This window comes from Podarcis cretensis, assembly GCF_951804945.1.
Source record: "Podarcis cretensis genome assembly, chromosome: 16".
Lineage (NCBI taxonomy): Eukaryota > Metazoa > Chordata > Lepidosauria > Squamata > Lacertidae > Podarcis > Podarcis cretensis.
In genome coordinates, this window is record NC_137186.1 from 14080455 (window position 1) to 14096243 (window position 15789).

General features: G+C 48.3%; 1 protein-coding gene across 2 annotated transcripts in view; it reads left to right on the plus strand.

The window, feature by feature from the left end:
- Nucleotides 1-13014, plus strand: part of ATL3 (atlastin GTPase 3) — a 28071-nt gene extending 15057 nt beyond the window's left edge. For both annotated transcript variants that reach the window (XM_079957555.1, XM_079957554.1), the window contains exons 7-13: nt 1633-1725; nt 2038-2176; nt 4129-4256; nt 5883-5939; nt 7465-7536; nt 8175-8606; nt 9836-13014. In XM_079957555.1, the coding sequence (XP_079813681.1) occupies nt 1633-1725; nt 2038-2176; nt 4129-4256; nt 5883-5939; nt 7465-7536; nt 8175-8606; nt 9836-9946 (1032 nt within the window). In that variant the 3' untranslated portion in view covers nt 9947-13014. The remainder of the gene's footprint in view (nt 1-1632; nt 1726-2037; nt 2177-4128; nt 4257-5882; nt 5940-7464; nt 7537-8174; nt 8607-9835) is intronic.
- The last annotated feature ends 2775 nt before the right edge of the window (nt 13015-15789 follow it).

Sequence of the window (15789 nt, forward strand, 5' to 3'; positions counted from 1 at the left end):
GTATTAAAAGAACTGGCAGATGTGATTTCAGAACCACTGGCAGTCATCTTTGAGAATTCCTGGAGAACAGGCGAAGTCCTGGCAGACTGGAGGAGGGCAAATGTTGTCCCTATTTTCAAAAAGGGGAAAAGAGAGGACCCAAATAATTACCGCCCAGTCAGTCTGACTTCAATACCAGGGAAGATTCTGGAGCAGATCATTAAGCAAACAGTCTGTGAGCACCTAGAAAGGAATGCTGTGATCACCAATAGTCAGCATGGATTTCTGAAAAATAAGTCATGTCAGACTAACCTGATTTCATTTTTTGACAGAATTACAAGCCTGGTAGATGAAGGGAATGCAGTGGATGTAGCCTACCTTGATTTCAGCAAGGCATTTGACAAGGTGCCCCATGATATTCTTGTAAAGAAGCTGGTAAAATGCGGTCTTGACTATGCTGCCACTCAGTGGATTTGTAACTGGCTGACTGACCGAACCCAAAGGGTGCTCATCAATGGTTCCTCTTCATCCTGGAGAAGAGTGACTAGTGGGGTGCCACAGGGTTCTGTCTTGGGCCCGGTCTTATTCAACATCTTTATCAACGACTTGGATGATGGACTCAAGGGCATCCTGATCAAATTTGCAGATGACACCAAACTGGGAGGGGTGGCTAACACCCCAGAGGACAGGATCACACTTCAAAATGACCTTGACAGATTAGAGAACTGGGCCAAAACAAACAAGATGAATTTTAACAGGGAGAAATGTAAAGTATTGCACTTGGGCAAAAAAAATGAGAGGCACAAATACAAGATGGGTGACACCTGGCTTGAGAGCAGTACATGTGAAAAGGATCTAGGAGTCTTGGTTGACCACAAACTTGACATGAGCCAACAGTGTGATGCGGCAGCTAAAAAAGCCAATGCAATTCTGGGCTGCATCAATAGGAGTATAGCATCTAGATCAAGAGAAGTAATAGTGCCACTGTATTCTGCTTTGGTCAGACCTCACTTGGAGTACTGTGTCCACTTCTGGGCACCACAGTTCAAGAAGGACACTGACAAACTGGAACGTGTCCAGAGGAAGGCAACCAAAATGGTCAAAGGCCTGGAAACGATGCCTTATGAGGAATGGCTAAGGGAGCTGGGCATGTTTAGCCTGGAGAAGAGGTTAAGGGGTGATATGATAGCCATGTTCAAATATATAAAAGGATGTCACATAGAGGAGGGAGAAAGGTTGTTTTCTGCTGCTCCGGAGAAGCGGACACGGAGCAATGGTTCCAAACTACAAGAAAGAAGATTCCACCTAAACATTAGGAAGAACTTCCTGACAGTAAGAGCTGTTCGACAGTGGAATTTGCTGCCAAGGAGTGTGGTGGAGTCTCCTTCTTTGGAGGTCTTTAAGCAGAGGCTTGACAACCATATGTCAGGAGTGCTCTGATGGTGTTTCCTGCTTGGCAGGGGGTTGGACTCGATGGCCCTTGTGGTCTCTTCCAACTCTATGATTCTATGATTCTGAGCCAAACCTTCTCCCCCCCCCTCTTTTCTCTCTTTTTCCTTTTTAAAAAAGTAATAAATATATATATTTTTTTTTAAAAAAAGATCTGTTTTTGAGGCCCTTTCTCAGTCCTCCCGCCTCTCTCGCCCCATGCAGACCCTGATGTTCCTGGTCCGTGACTGGAGCTTCCCATATGAGTACCACTACGGCTTGGAAGGTGGCATGCGTTTCTTGGACAAGCGTTTGCAGGTAAACAAACAAACCCAAAAGCAATTGAACCCGTTGGAAGAGACCTGGCGGAGAGGAGGTCGTCATGGCATGGAATTATTAGTAAAGGGACTAGAACCTTTGCTGGGTTTTTATTTTAAATGAAAGTTGACAAACTCAAGGATACTACCACGTTGCAGCATGCAACCATCCTTCTCTTTAACTTTGTCCATTTATATTTCCTCCAATTTGGAAATTAACATTGTTCTTAACTTGAAATTTTTGTGTGTGTATTCTCTCGGCGTTTAAAAAAAAGTAAAGTGTGAGATGACTTATGGTCCTTCCCACCACCAGGTGAAATCTCACCAGCACGAGGAGATCCAGCATGTCCGGAAACACATCCACTCCTGCTTCACCAACGTCAACTGTTTCCTCCTGCCCCATCCAGGCCTCAAAGTGGCCACCAGTCCGAATTTTGATGGGCGTCTGAAAGGTATGGGCCCCATGTTGTCCAATGGCAAACTCAGCAAGCCAGGATTAGAAACTCTGCTGTGTTCCTGGTTTGCAGGGCGTGGAAGCAGCAGGTGAAAAGGCAAAACTGTGATCTGGTGGGCGGGCATTGTTGTGCACGAGCCCGAGGGATCTGAAGGATCTGTTCACGTACCACCAAACCATGGTTTGGTGGGACTAGCCCTTATGTTGTCCCACAAACCAATGGCTAAGCTTCCTTAACCATGGTTTGGTGCGATGCAATGCTTTAGAGGTACCCAGGGGAGTGCTTGTATGTGCTTTTGTGGAGGGGAATGTTTTATATGTACAGTGGTATCTCAGGTTACATACGCTTCAGGTTACAGACTCCGCTAACCCAGAAATAGTATTTTATTTTGTCCAGAAATAGTACCTCGGGTTAAGAACTTTGCTTCAGGATGAGAACAGAAATCGTGCTACGGCGGTGTGGCAGCAGCAGGAGGCCCCATTAGCTAAAGTGGTGCTTCAGGTTAAGAACAGTTTCAGGTTAAGTACGGACCTCTGGAACGAATTAAGTACTTAACCTGAGGTATCACTGTATATGTAACTTTCCAACAAGGCTATTGAAATTCTGTGGCCTGTATGCCAATTGACGTGCTCTCTCAAATTTGCATAACTGATTTTGCACACTTCCTTACTTTGCATAATTGTTTTGACTTCCACTAGTTTGCTTTGGGGCTCAGTTCAAGACACTTGCTTTGACCTTTAAAAGCCCTAAAGCGTTTAGGACCGGAATATCTCCAGAATTGTTTTTGCCTATATAAATGTCTCAGAGGTCCTGCTTTCAAGGTTCGGTTCCTTCCACTTATCTGAGATAAGCCACAGGGGGTACCTGGGAGAAAAAGTCTCCTGGTCTGTATTTAGACAACCGCCTGAGAGAAATGTGCTTGATTTTGTTTAACTGGGTTTTTGGAAGATTCTCATTTGATTATTCTGCTTTCATTTTTAAATAGCTCAATTTTCCCTGCAATTGGTTGTCATTTTAGGTTTTTATCATGTTGATCTTTTTTTGTTGTGTACTTTTGTTTTGTTTTTGTTTTAAAAAACCCAGTATATTTATCTGAAATAATTGTGATTGGGAAGGTGAAGGAACTTTATTGCTTTTCAATTCAGCTGCTTCCCTGGCTTTGAACACAAATTTTCAAGAATAGCTTTGCCGACAGAATCTCTGTGGAGAGGATACTTGAACTGATGATGCATAAATAAATAATATTGATTGTGGTACTGTGTGCTGTACTGTGTGCTCTATATGATTGTGTACTGTGTACTGTATATGTGTGCCACTGGACAAGTTACTGTAGTTATATGTAGTTCTGGTATAATAATAATAATAATAATAATAACAATTTATTTATACCCCGCCTATCTGGCTGGGCTTCCCCAGCCACTCTGGGCGGCTTCCAACCAAATATTAAAATACAGTGGTACCTCGGGTTACATACGCTTCAGGTTACATATGCTTTAGGTTACAGACTCCGCTAACCCAGAAATAGTACCTCGGGTTAAGAACTATGCTTCAGGATGAGAACAGAAATCGTGCTCTGGCGGTGCGGCAGCAGCAGGAGGCCCCATTAGCTAAAGTGGTGCTTCAGGTTAAGAACAGTTTCAGATTAAGAACGGACCTCCGGAACGAATTAAGTACTTAACCCAAGGTACCACTGTACAGTAATATTTACATGAAAACCAATAGAAATTATTGGGAGGTCGAGAGAAAAAGAATAGCTTTGCCATCATGAGGAGTAGAATTGTCAATCTTCTTTTTTTAAAAAAAGAAAGTTGATGTGCTCAGCTGCCTTTTATGTACCTAGTGCTGTATTTGGTGTGTTTTTATGTGGAATCGCAGAATTCCGGCTATCCACCAATGAGAGCAGTTTCCTTCAATTTTCTCCTACCCCCTGTCTATCTCTTTCCTCACAGACATTGCAGATGAGTTTAAAGAACAGCTGCAGAAGCTCATTCCATTTGTGCTGGATCCCAGCCAGCTCTTGGAGAAGGAGATCAACGGTTCCAAAGTGACCTGCCGGGGCTTGCTGGAGTACTTCAGGGTATGCTTCGTTTCTTTTTCTTTCCCCCCCTTTAAGGCAGGGGGTGGGGATCTCTTGTGCCTTGGGATGTCGTGGGACCCCATCAGCTCCAGCCAACTCTGTGGTGCGGCCGCATTTGGAATTCTGTATACGGTTCTGGTCGCCTCACCTCAAAGAGGAGTTGGAAAAGGTTCAGAAAAGGGCAGCCAGAATGAAACAACTCCCTTATGAGGAAAGGTTCCTGCGTTTGGGACGTGAGAGGTAACATGAAGTTTGTAAAATGATGCACGGCACATTTAAACGCTAGAACTCGTGAGCATCCAGTGAAGCTGAATATTAATGGTAATTCAGGACAGGTAAATGAAAGGACTTCTTCACACAGTGCGTAGTTAAACTGTGGAACTCCCTGCCACAGGAGGCAGTGATGGCCATCAACTTGGACGACTTTAAAAGAGGATGAGACAAATTCATGAAGAGAAAGGGCTAGCGATGGCTACTAGCCACAATGGCTATGCTCTGCCTCCGCAGTTGGATGTGAGGACTGAGTGTGCTCTTGGGGCATAGAATGTTGACTGCCTGTTGATGGAAAGAAATAGAAAGCCAGAGGGGAAATGGAATGGAGTATCCTGGGAGAGGGCACGACTGGCTAGATCGCTGAGCAGGATCACTCTACAATGCAACATTTTGTTGTTGGTGTCACTTGTTTCTGGCAGCTAGTACTTTTACCACCTAGGGACGCAGGTGGCGCTGTGGGTTAAAGCCTCAGCGCCTAGGGCTTGCCGATCGAAAGGTCGGCGGTTCGAATCCCTGCGGCGGGGTGCGCTCCCGCTGCTCGGTCCCAGCGCCTGCCAACCTAGCAGTTCGAAAGCACCTCCGGGTGCAAGTAGATAAATAGGGACCGCTTACCAACGGGAAGGTAAACGGCGTTTCCGTGTGCGGCTCTGGCTCGCCAGAGCAGCGATGTCACGCTGGCCACGTGACCCGGAAGTGTCTCCGGACAGCGCTGGCCCCTGGCCTCTTAAGTGAGATGGGCGCACAACCCCAGAGTCTGTCAAGACTGGCCCGTACGGGCAGGGGTACCTTTACCTTTACCTTTACCTTTACCTTTACTTTTACCACCTAAGACTCTCTTGTTTTATTCTTAAATTACTGTATTGAATTGTTACTAGACATTCCAGTGGGAGAACAAAACAAGTTTGCCAGTCCCAGCTATAATAACTTTTCAGAGGTTGTATCGCAAATGTATCCGCTAAGTCTGATAGGTTTCTTTTTCTCAGAGCCTTTGGTCAGAAGACTGTCTACCTGTTCTTAACCATCCAAACAGAGGATCTGGCCATTTGAAGGAGGAGAGAAATATAGTCCCAGCCACAAAGCTAGAATTCACTATTAACTGCTCCATTTGGAAATACCCTCTGTTTAAGTGACTCAGACAGATGAAACACCACTCCTTCTCTGTTTGATAGCGGTTTCACTGGCATTGGGTATTCTGACATCCTCCCGTGACGCCTTAGTAGTCTCTTGTAATTCCAGCTTCAAGATTCAGTCTATTCTTTTGGATCTCAGTTTGTTTGTTAACTAATTGGTGTTGGTATTCTTGTTACTGGCAAAGGACTGTAGCTGAACACTGTTGACCTTTCCTCCCTCCAGGCTTATATCAAGATCTACCAGGGGGAAGACCTGCCTCATCCCAAGTCCATGTTGCTGGTGAGCTTTGCCTGGGGTAGCAAGATACACTATGTTCCTATTTGGGGAGTTGCCATCACTTGGCAGAAGGTCCCACCCAGTGGCACCCCCGAGGTAGGGCTGGGAGAGAGACTGCCTGAAATCCTGGAGAGCTGCTGCCAGTCAGTGTAGACACTGCTGGGCTAGGTGGACCATTGCATCTGTGGGAAGAAGGGCACACTGCTTTCTTCTTAAGAGGAAGGCCATGGCTCACTGGGAGAGCACATGCTCAGCATGCAGAAGGTCCCAGGTTCGATTCCCAGCGTCTCCGGGTAGAGCTGGGAATAACACCTCCTCTTTGAAACCCTGGAGAGCCACTTCTAGGCATTAGCAGTCTAAATGGATCCAGTGAGTTTCACTCAGCAGAAGGCAGTTTCCCGTGTTATTTCAGGGCTAGATAGATCCAGAGAAGCAAGCTGGGTAGAAGGCAGCTACACGAAGCATGCCAAGGGGAGAAACTTGCTCAAAGGTTTTGCGTGGAGCTCAGCTGCTCTCCACTGCCTCCCTCTGCGCCGCATGCCCCCTGTGGTCTTAAGCGCCCTCTGTTTGTGATGGGTGCTAGATTGACTGTCCCACAGCACTTGCTGACGCCAGTGTTTGAAATTTGTCAGACGCATTTTGCACCTGGCTATCAGTCACTTGTGACCAAATTACAGTGGTGCCTCGCAAGACGAAAAGAATCCGTTCTGCGAGTCTCTTCGTCTTGCGGTTTTTTCGTCTTGCGAAGCAACCCTGTTAGTGGCTTAGCGGCTTAGCGGCTGTTAGCGGCAAAGCGGCTATTAGCGGCTTAGCGGCTTAGAAAAAGGGGGGGAGCGAAAAAAATCGCAAGACTCGCAAGACATTTTCGTCTTGCGAAGCAAGCCCATAGGGAAATTCGTCTTGCGAAGCGCCTCGAAAAACGGAAAACCCTTTCGTCTAGCGGGTTTTTCGTCTTGCGAGGCATTTGTCTTGCAGGGCACCACTGTAAAGATGCCCAGGCACTAGGAGGCGCATGTCTGGGGATCCTTGGATCTTGCTTGACAACACATCCTGTAGAATTCTCTCCATGGTATTTTTTTCTGCACCACCAGAACGAATTTCAGGAACCCAAAAGTTGTATTGAAAAATACGACTTTAAAACTGTTTGGCCCTCAAATGGTAACTAAACATTCTGTTTTGGCAACTGCAACTTGGTTTAAGGAGCCATTTGACATCCAGCTTATATATCTGAGTTTCTAACACTGGCTGACGCTGGTGCCAGGGCACTTGGTCAAGTGGGTAGTTTGCAGTCTGGGACGTAGAACTCACCTGCAAACAACTCAGTTTTTCTTCACCCTTTTTTTCTTTTAAGCAATGGAGCTTCTGGTCCTTATGATTGCAAAGGCATGTTTGCTGAGCATGTACCCCAGTTTGCGGGGAGGGCATAAGATTGCAGGCGGGGGAAATAGCCTTGTTGGGGGGGTGGAGGGGGGCACAGACGGTGGAACTGATTACATCCCTGTGCTCATTTTATGATCTTTGCTCTCAGGCTACTGCCGAAGCCAACAACCTGGCTGCTGTTGCGTCGGCCAAGGACATGTATTACACCAATATGGAGAAGGTGAGAACGGAGTTGGGGTTGGGGCAATAAAACGGCAAGAAATTCACATTTTAAAGTGATGACACAGAACAGTTAGAGAAGCTCCTCTTTAAACACTTCTCTGAACTGAAACAGTTGAGACCACAGGCCCAAAGAACAGAAATACAACCAAGACAGCCCATCAAGTTTTAAGGTAGTGGCATTCACGTCTGATATTTCCTCCCCAAGGTAGGGCACAATGACACTCTCTCTACAAATGGAACTCCCTTATCTCACCAGTTCCAAGCTATAGTCTGACCTCTGATGGGGCAGCTTCCCAGGACTGAGTTAAAAAGGATGCTTATAGCCAGTGGAGGTTGGTCTATTAGGGTGAATAGGGCACTGCCCCATCTATTTTAGTCCACCCTCAGCCAATGCCAGGATGTGGCAGTTCCTGTTAAGTTTTCTCCTCCTTAGTTCAGCGATGCCCTTGCAGAATTCAGCAGCAAATAGGATGGCGAGATGCTAGAGTGAGTTGGTGCTGGCCGCCGTTGGCTCTGGCGCCACCTACTGTCAGGCTCCTTGCCTTCCACCCAGTGTGAGCACTAGCCAGCATTGTTCTTAGCCTGCTTTGGAAGGTTGGCAGTGTTAACACCTGTATCCCCTGTCCTGCCCCCCAGCTGTGTGGCGGCGACAAGCCATACGTCGCGCCGGATCTCCTGGAGGAGAAGCACCGCGTGCAGAGCGCCATGGCCTTGAAGCACTTCCAGACCATCAAAAAGATGGGGGGCAAGGAGTTCAGCCAGCGCTATGAGGAGGAGCTGGTGAGGGAGATGAACAGCATCTATGAGGACCTCTGCAAGCACAACCAGAGCAAGAACATCTTCAACACGTTTCGGACGCCTGCCGCCATCTTCAGCCTCATCATCTCCCTCTACATGGGCTCCAACTTCTCAAACTACATCGGCCTCGGCTTTGTTGCCCAGCTCTGCACCTTCCTCGTAGGGATCCTCCTCCTCTGCCTCCTGGCCTGGGGCTACATCCGCTATTCAGGCCAGTACCGCGAGCTGGGCGTCATCATCGACACTACGGCCGAGTTCCTGCTGGAAAGGGTGAGTGGCGGCCTACAAAGCACCAGGTGGATTAACTGTGGAAGCCCTAGGAAATAGCCCCACATGGACCTGCGCTTCCATATGTAGTATTCTGTATCGCATGGCATGCAGGGACCAACAGAAACACCCACCGTAATGAAACGGTGCGATGGCAGAGGCGATATGTCTCTGGATCAGAGGCGTAGCCTGGGGAGGGCTGGGGGGTCGTGGTCCCGGGCGCAGATTTTGGAAAGGGTGTGCAACCAGGCACCCCCCATGACAGGCTCCCTCATTCACTGAGGCCGGGCCTTTGGGGCTGGGGCAGCGGCACCTCCTCCTTGTGGCTGGTAAAGGGAGGCCCTTGCATGCCCCAACCCTAGGCTGGCTGAGGGCAAGGAAGGGGGAAGGGTGCTGCCACTGCTACCTACTGAGGCAAGAGGCTCTGGCAGCTGCCTCCTCCTTTGCGAACAGGATGCCACAGCCCTCAGGTCTGCCCTCCTCACGAGGTGGCTTCAAGTCTCTTTCTCCCTCCCCTCGCTTTGCCTCACTCATAGCAGGCTCAGAACGCTGCAGCTCAGTCGGCGATGAGGGCTTGGGCTTGTGCGGCTACCTTTCGCTTTCTGGGCGCCAACAACCCACATTACGCCACTGTTCTGGATCCCAGTTGCTGGAAAACATAGGCGGGGAGAGGAATGTTAGATCTGCCTCCTGTTTGTGAACTTCCCAGAGGTATCTGGATGGCCACTGTGCGAACAGGATGGTGGAGTGGATAGGGCAGTGGCCTGATGCAGCAGGACTGTTCTTATGTTACTAACAGAATAATATTATTTATATGCCGCCCATCGGACTGGGTTGCCGCAGCCACTCTGGGCAGCTCTCAACAAAATATTAAAAACACAATAAAGCACCAAATATTAAAAACTTCCCCATATGGGGCTGCCTTCAGGTGTCTTCTAAAAGTTTAATAGTTCATTTCTTTGCCGTCTGATGGGAGGTGGGGAAGAGGAGAGCTGTTCAAAAGTGGGATCTTGCTCTCAGTTCTGTTTTTTGCAGCACCTGGCCTCAAATAAATATGAAAAGAAAAAAATGGGGGAGGGAGGAGCAGGAATCTCAGTTCCTCAGAAGGCAGTTGTGTGACTGAATGCCACCTGTTACGTCTTTTGACGATTCAATGTTTTGAATGTTATTCCTGCATTGAAGGGGGTTGGACGCCGTGATCGTATGACCTAACCATTCTCCCCTCTCCCCAGGCCACCAACCGTACAAACAGTTCCACTCAGGTTGCGGAAACAAGCAGCTCGTCGTCGTCCTCCAGGCCTCCGTCGTCTAGGCCGAGACCCGAGGATAAGAAAAGCAAGTGAGGTCTTAGCAGGAAAGAGAAAGCTACAAACTTGTGGCCAAATCGACCGTCTCGCTGCAGCCTGCAAACCCGGGAATCGCTTGCAGGGCTTCTAGAGAGCAACTCAGCCTCTGGTTCCGGATATTATTTGCTCCCTTCACATTTAATATTTCTTTCTTTTTTAAAAAAGGAACTGCTTCCCTTGCTCCCCTCCCTTTTAATTTTTGTGCACTTTAAAAGAAAAATCAGCTTTAACGTTCTGTACCAGTTCGTGCCTTGCCTGGGAGCTTTGGGGGGGGGACACCCCCCCAAACGTCAGGTGCTGATCTTGTTCCTTCCACTACCCCCTTCTTATCTCTTTCTGCATATTCTTCTTGGGGATGGGAGGCAGCGGTTATCTCCCTCCCCCAAAGAACCAGCTGCACCACTACCGGCAGCGAAACCTCCAGTGCTTCAGCTCATTGCAGCCATCTTGCTGGCGGGGCTTCTCCTTTGGGCATCCTTTGCCCCAAAGTGGAAGATGCGGATTTTGTGGCCTGTGCCAGGGCCAATCCGAAGCAACTTGTGCCTTTGTGACGCTGAACAAGCACCCTTGTGCCTGTGGCAGCGAAGGGACCCCTCACTTAGTCCTGCTGTTGCCTTAGAAAACAGTATCCGTAGGCTTTTTTCAGGGAAGAACTGATTTATTTAGCATCCTGCAGGCGCTGAGACTGTGGTCTCTGCCCTTTTGCCCCCAGTTCCGATCCTGCTTTCGCTCTCGCGCAGCCGTGATGCATTGTGAGGGCTGGGGGACTGAGTGTGTCCCTATGCCAGGTTCCAGGCAGGCGTCTCTGTGGGAACAAATTAGCTGTGTGCACAGCCGTATACCCGTGGCAATGCTGAATCCTCTGTTCAGAGGGTTGCATCCAATGCTAGTCCCACGCAGGATAGACCCACAAGACATGACTAACATTTATTTCAGTAGGTCTACTCTTGAGTGGGTGTAGTAGGCTGCAACTCTCTGTGTACCGTAGAAGCTGGGGATAGCCACCAATGGTGCCTGCCAGATGTTGATGGACTACAACTCCCATAATCCCTGTCCATTTTTCTTGCTGCCTTGGGCTGATGCTGGTTGTACTTCTGTGATATCTGTACCCTGTTGGCTGCACTTGCTCTCGGCAGCGATCTGGGAATGTGCCTAGATCAGCAACCTGTGACCCATCAAGCCAAACAGCCATGTATGACAGCCTCTTATGGGGTCGGGGGGCAGGTTGCCTGTTTGGCACTTCGAAGAAAAAGTGTGTGTGTCAAGATGCAATCTCCAGTCTATGGGCTGGGTCAGGCTTGGTTGGACACAGATTGTGCAAGTCTCCTCTGGATATTGACCTGTGAGTCAGGTGAAATTTATTCCAAGAAGGCTGGGAGCAGGCCTAGGAGATCCATCGCCTGGACTAGGGAAAGGAGGATTGGCCAAGTGGGCTCACAGTCTTAAAGTCTTATTTGAGGGTGGTGGTGGGGGGAAGAGGAAGCAGACTCCCATTCTGCACAGTGCTCCAAACAAAGCCCTGAACCCCACTAGCTTTCTCTCCCCGCAAACAACGCCTGCCCCACCGTGTGACGGTTAGAAAGTTCCAAGTCTGCTTGGATGCCAGAAATGTCAGGTCAGAGGGTCTAGTTCTTGTTTCGGTTCCAATGTCTCTCCTTATTCCTGTGCCACACCAAAAAAAATTATTTTTTCTGCTCAAGGCTCCTAGTTACTCCCGCCTCTTCTCACATTCCTGGTTTCCTCCTTTCCTCACAGGTTCTAATAGCTTTAAAGGCCAGGGGTAGGAGCTCCCTTCTCGGCCTTGCCTTTTGCTGCTTTGCTGTCCCCTTTCCCCTTTGCAGCTGGAATAATATCCTGATCAAAAAGCACAAGACACTGACAGCTTCTAGGCCCACTGCATTGCAGAGGGGGAAAACTGGCACCACACGGCTTAATATTCATTTCTGCTCTGCTTGTTGGGGTGGCCTCCCTTGTGTGGTCCCACTGACCTTTCCATTCCATGGCTTGCTTGTGTTTTTGGTAAACCAGGTGTGAGGGAACTTTGGCGCTCCCATCATCCCTGGCTATTGACCGTGCTTGCAGGGGCTGATGGGAGATTTAGTTAAGCAACAAGGGTTCCCCCACACCTGTGGGACAGCTTTTCACGGTGCCCCTTTCCCAACGGCACATGTTTCGTGTTAACGGTTTACAGCATGTGTATGTGTGTATGTGCGCACACACGGGGCGGGAGCTGAAACATTTTTCCAAGGCTGTGGTGGCAGTGAAGTCATCTGGGCGACTTTAGCTGGAGCTCCAGGTGGCTGTAACATTCCACTTGTTCTATTGCTCGCTGACGGGTAACTTAACTCTTTTTCACTTGCGTATAGGGGCACATTTGCACGATAACCTGGTTGCGGGGAAGGGATGCATGAGTCGTTCTTGGCCTCATTGCTTGTAACCTTTTGAAGAAATGGGGTGTGGGCAACCTGCTTGCACCTATGTCTTTTTGAAGGGTTACGCCAGGAGCACAGAACAAGACGGTGCAACTCCTGTTATCTGCTTTCTGCAACCAGGCAATGAGTAGTGTCAGCCTGCATTTAACTCTCCCTCCTCGCACACTCTTTCCCCCTCTGTATTGGATGTATCGTATAGCAAGGGGATGCCCCTCTCTGTGTTGCCGCGTACCAGTTGAAATTGGCTTGCAGCTCAGATTGGTTAGGAAAGGAAGAAGCTCTTTTTGGCTCCCTTTGGAACACACAGGTTCTACACAGAAGGGAGGGGGGTGTTAAGTTCAAATCGGGGTTCTGCTACTCCCCTGCCCAAGAAATCATTCTGTTGATAACTGCCCATGTTATGTGCTCATACAGCCAGGTTGCGTGATCATTCCTTTCTCTTGTTGAGAGCACTTCCTTGCCTCCTCGTCTTAAGAACTCCCTCTGTGAGCTTGTTAGTCATTGTATTAGAACTTTCAGCCGGGGACCAACGCTGTGGGGGAGGGAATGTAGATGCCAAATCACATTTATAAAGCGCAAAAAAGAATTGCATTCCACTTTGCAACTGCAAAAATAAAGACCAAGATACTGAAACTGTGTTGTTTTGATGTGTGTTTGTTCCTCCCTCCCCATGTGTGTACACACACACACACACACACACACATTAATGTGAGTTGAATGGATGATGTGCACAACAACCGGCCATTATGCACATTCACCAGGCCTCATGGGCAGTATACATACCGGTAATCTGTCCGTGGGGAGGGAATTGTGCATAATCTCCATCAAACTTTGGGGAATGTGCACATCTTGAGTGCATTTTGAACATTCTCTGGGCAATATGCACATTCTCTGGTCAGCCTGCATAGTCACCCAGGAAACATGTCCATGATTTCTATCTCCAGTAGCATGCAATCTACCTACAGTATACCCTCCCACTGATCATCCATGGTTCGAACCAGATTCCCACTTGCTAAACTACAGCAACTCTGCAACATCAAGAATTCCCAAATCTGGGTTTGCTCTTTTTTTCTACACCCAGTTTGCAGTGTGTGTCCTTCCAGAGGCCCTCTTTAAATATACATATAAATACACTGGCAGCTGCGTTGTGTCAGGTGAGGCCGTTTGCCCAGCCTCCCCAGGATTGTCTGACTTTGACTTCAGCAGAGAATGGCCTCTTCTATCACTTGTGGTCTCATCCTCTTAGGAACTGAACCTGGGACCTTCTGCATGCAAATCAGGTACTCTGCACTGGGCTCCAGGAGTAACACATCACTTTGCATTTTAATTCCTGTTCAGTTCTCTCTGTGCCACAACTTACGTAGCCAAAACAGCAGCATCTTCCACAAAAGTGGGGCCTTTATTATTATTTGCTTGCTAGGGCTGATGGGAGTTGCAGCTCAATAACATAGTTCAAGCATATGAAGCCAAGGCAGCTGCCAAGATCCAAGTGTCACGCAGAAGAAAGGCAAATAGTGCCCCGGGTGAGAACATCATTGCCCTTGCACAATGAAGCAACAAGGCATTGCTTCATCAAGAGCTGGATTTAGGGGAGAGTGACCGGTTTGGTTGCACTGGGTGCAGAGCCTCGGGTGCATTGGTGGGGATGCTGCAACTATCATTTACAATGGGGCGCAAGAGGCGGAGGGGTGCCAAATTTGGGTGTTGTACAGGGTAGCACTGTGGGTTAAACCACAGAGCCTAGGACTTGCTGATCAGAAGGTCGGCGGTTCGAATCCCTGCGACGGGGTGAGCTCCCGTTGCTCAGTCCCTGCTCCTGCCCACCTAGGAGTTCGAAAGCATGCCAAAGTGCAAGTAGATAAATAGGTACTGTTCCGGCGGGAAGGTAAACGGTGTTTCTGTGCGCTGCTTTGGTTCGCCAGAAGTGGCTTAGTCATGGTGGCCACATGACCCGGAAGCTGTACGCCGGCTCCCTCGGCCAATGAAGCAAGATGAGCGCCGCAACCCCAGAGTCCTCCACGACTGGATCTAATGGTCAGGGGTCCCTTTACCTTTACCTTTTACAAGGGGCCAAGGTCCTCCAATGCTTCTTCGCTGCTCCAGTACACCACTGTTCACATCCAAAGGGGAGCACTTACTTTCTGGGGTGGCAAAGAGCCTTAGGATCTTTGCCAGCCTTTGTCCTGATTTGCTCGTGCAAACGTCTCGTGGTAGTTAGACAAAGGACCCTTCCAGGCTGGTGGTTTATTCTGCAGGTGTGTCCTGCAACATTTCATTAGTGCGGTGCAATAATAGTGCATCACTGGCAGGATTTATGCCGGATTGTCCATGCATCATTTTGCTTTATTAGTTGTTTGTGATGTTTCCGCAGTGTTACTGCATTACTGCCATCTGGAAGTGCCCTGATACCACCATGAACATAAACCATGGTGAATGCACATTAACAAGGAGGTCTGCAGGGCGCTGTGGATGATCTTCATTGGGCATTCATTCTGATTTGTTTATGGGGCTGTTATACTGCAATGTGCATTTATCCTGATTTGCTTGAGGCTGTTTACATGTCTCCCATTATCTCCCATTATCTTGTTCATACAATACTTCTCAGTTCATTTCCTTGTCACTTTCCAAACGACAAAAGTCTTTTTTTTTAATGGATTTGTTGTGGTAGGGCGACACAACTTTTCTTATTCCACCAGGCCTATGCAGGCAATTAAGAACACATCATTCCGCAATGGTTAATTGATGCCATTAACCCCCCCCCCCACTTTTTATGGTTTTGTGCAGTTTTATGGTTTTATTGCTGTGAATGATACAGCAGTAAATAAGTAATAAATAGTTATAAATAACTAATAAATAGTAAATAAATGTGCAAACCTATATTTCAAGTATACGCACGCAAATCCCTCCTGCAAAATACAGCCTAGAGCAGCCTTCCTCTCAGCTGGTTAGTGTAGTGCTGATAATGTCAAGGTTTCAGGTTTGATCCCTGTAAGGGACAGCTGCATTGCAGAGGGTTGGACTAGAATGATCCTCAGAGTTCCTTCCAACCTTCCTCAACCTTAGGGTTGCCATACACCCGATATTTCCCGGACAAAAACCCCTTGCAACCGGTTGGTGTTCGGAAAAATCCGGACGTATGACAGGTAGTGCCGGCACTGTTGCTGGGGCCGGTTTTCTTTAAGAATAGCTCAACAACCACCAACTTTCGTGTCCAGATCTTCACTCCTTGAAATACGGCAACCGTACTTGGGTTCCCATGTGCCATTGAACTACCACTCCCATCATCCATAGCCAGCTGAGGCAGCAATCAGGGATGATGGGGGTGGTAGTCCAAAACCAGGGAACCCAAGGTTGAGAGAGGCTCCTTTAAACTTGAATTAAGCCAGGAAATTAACATGATGCAGACAA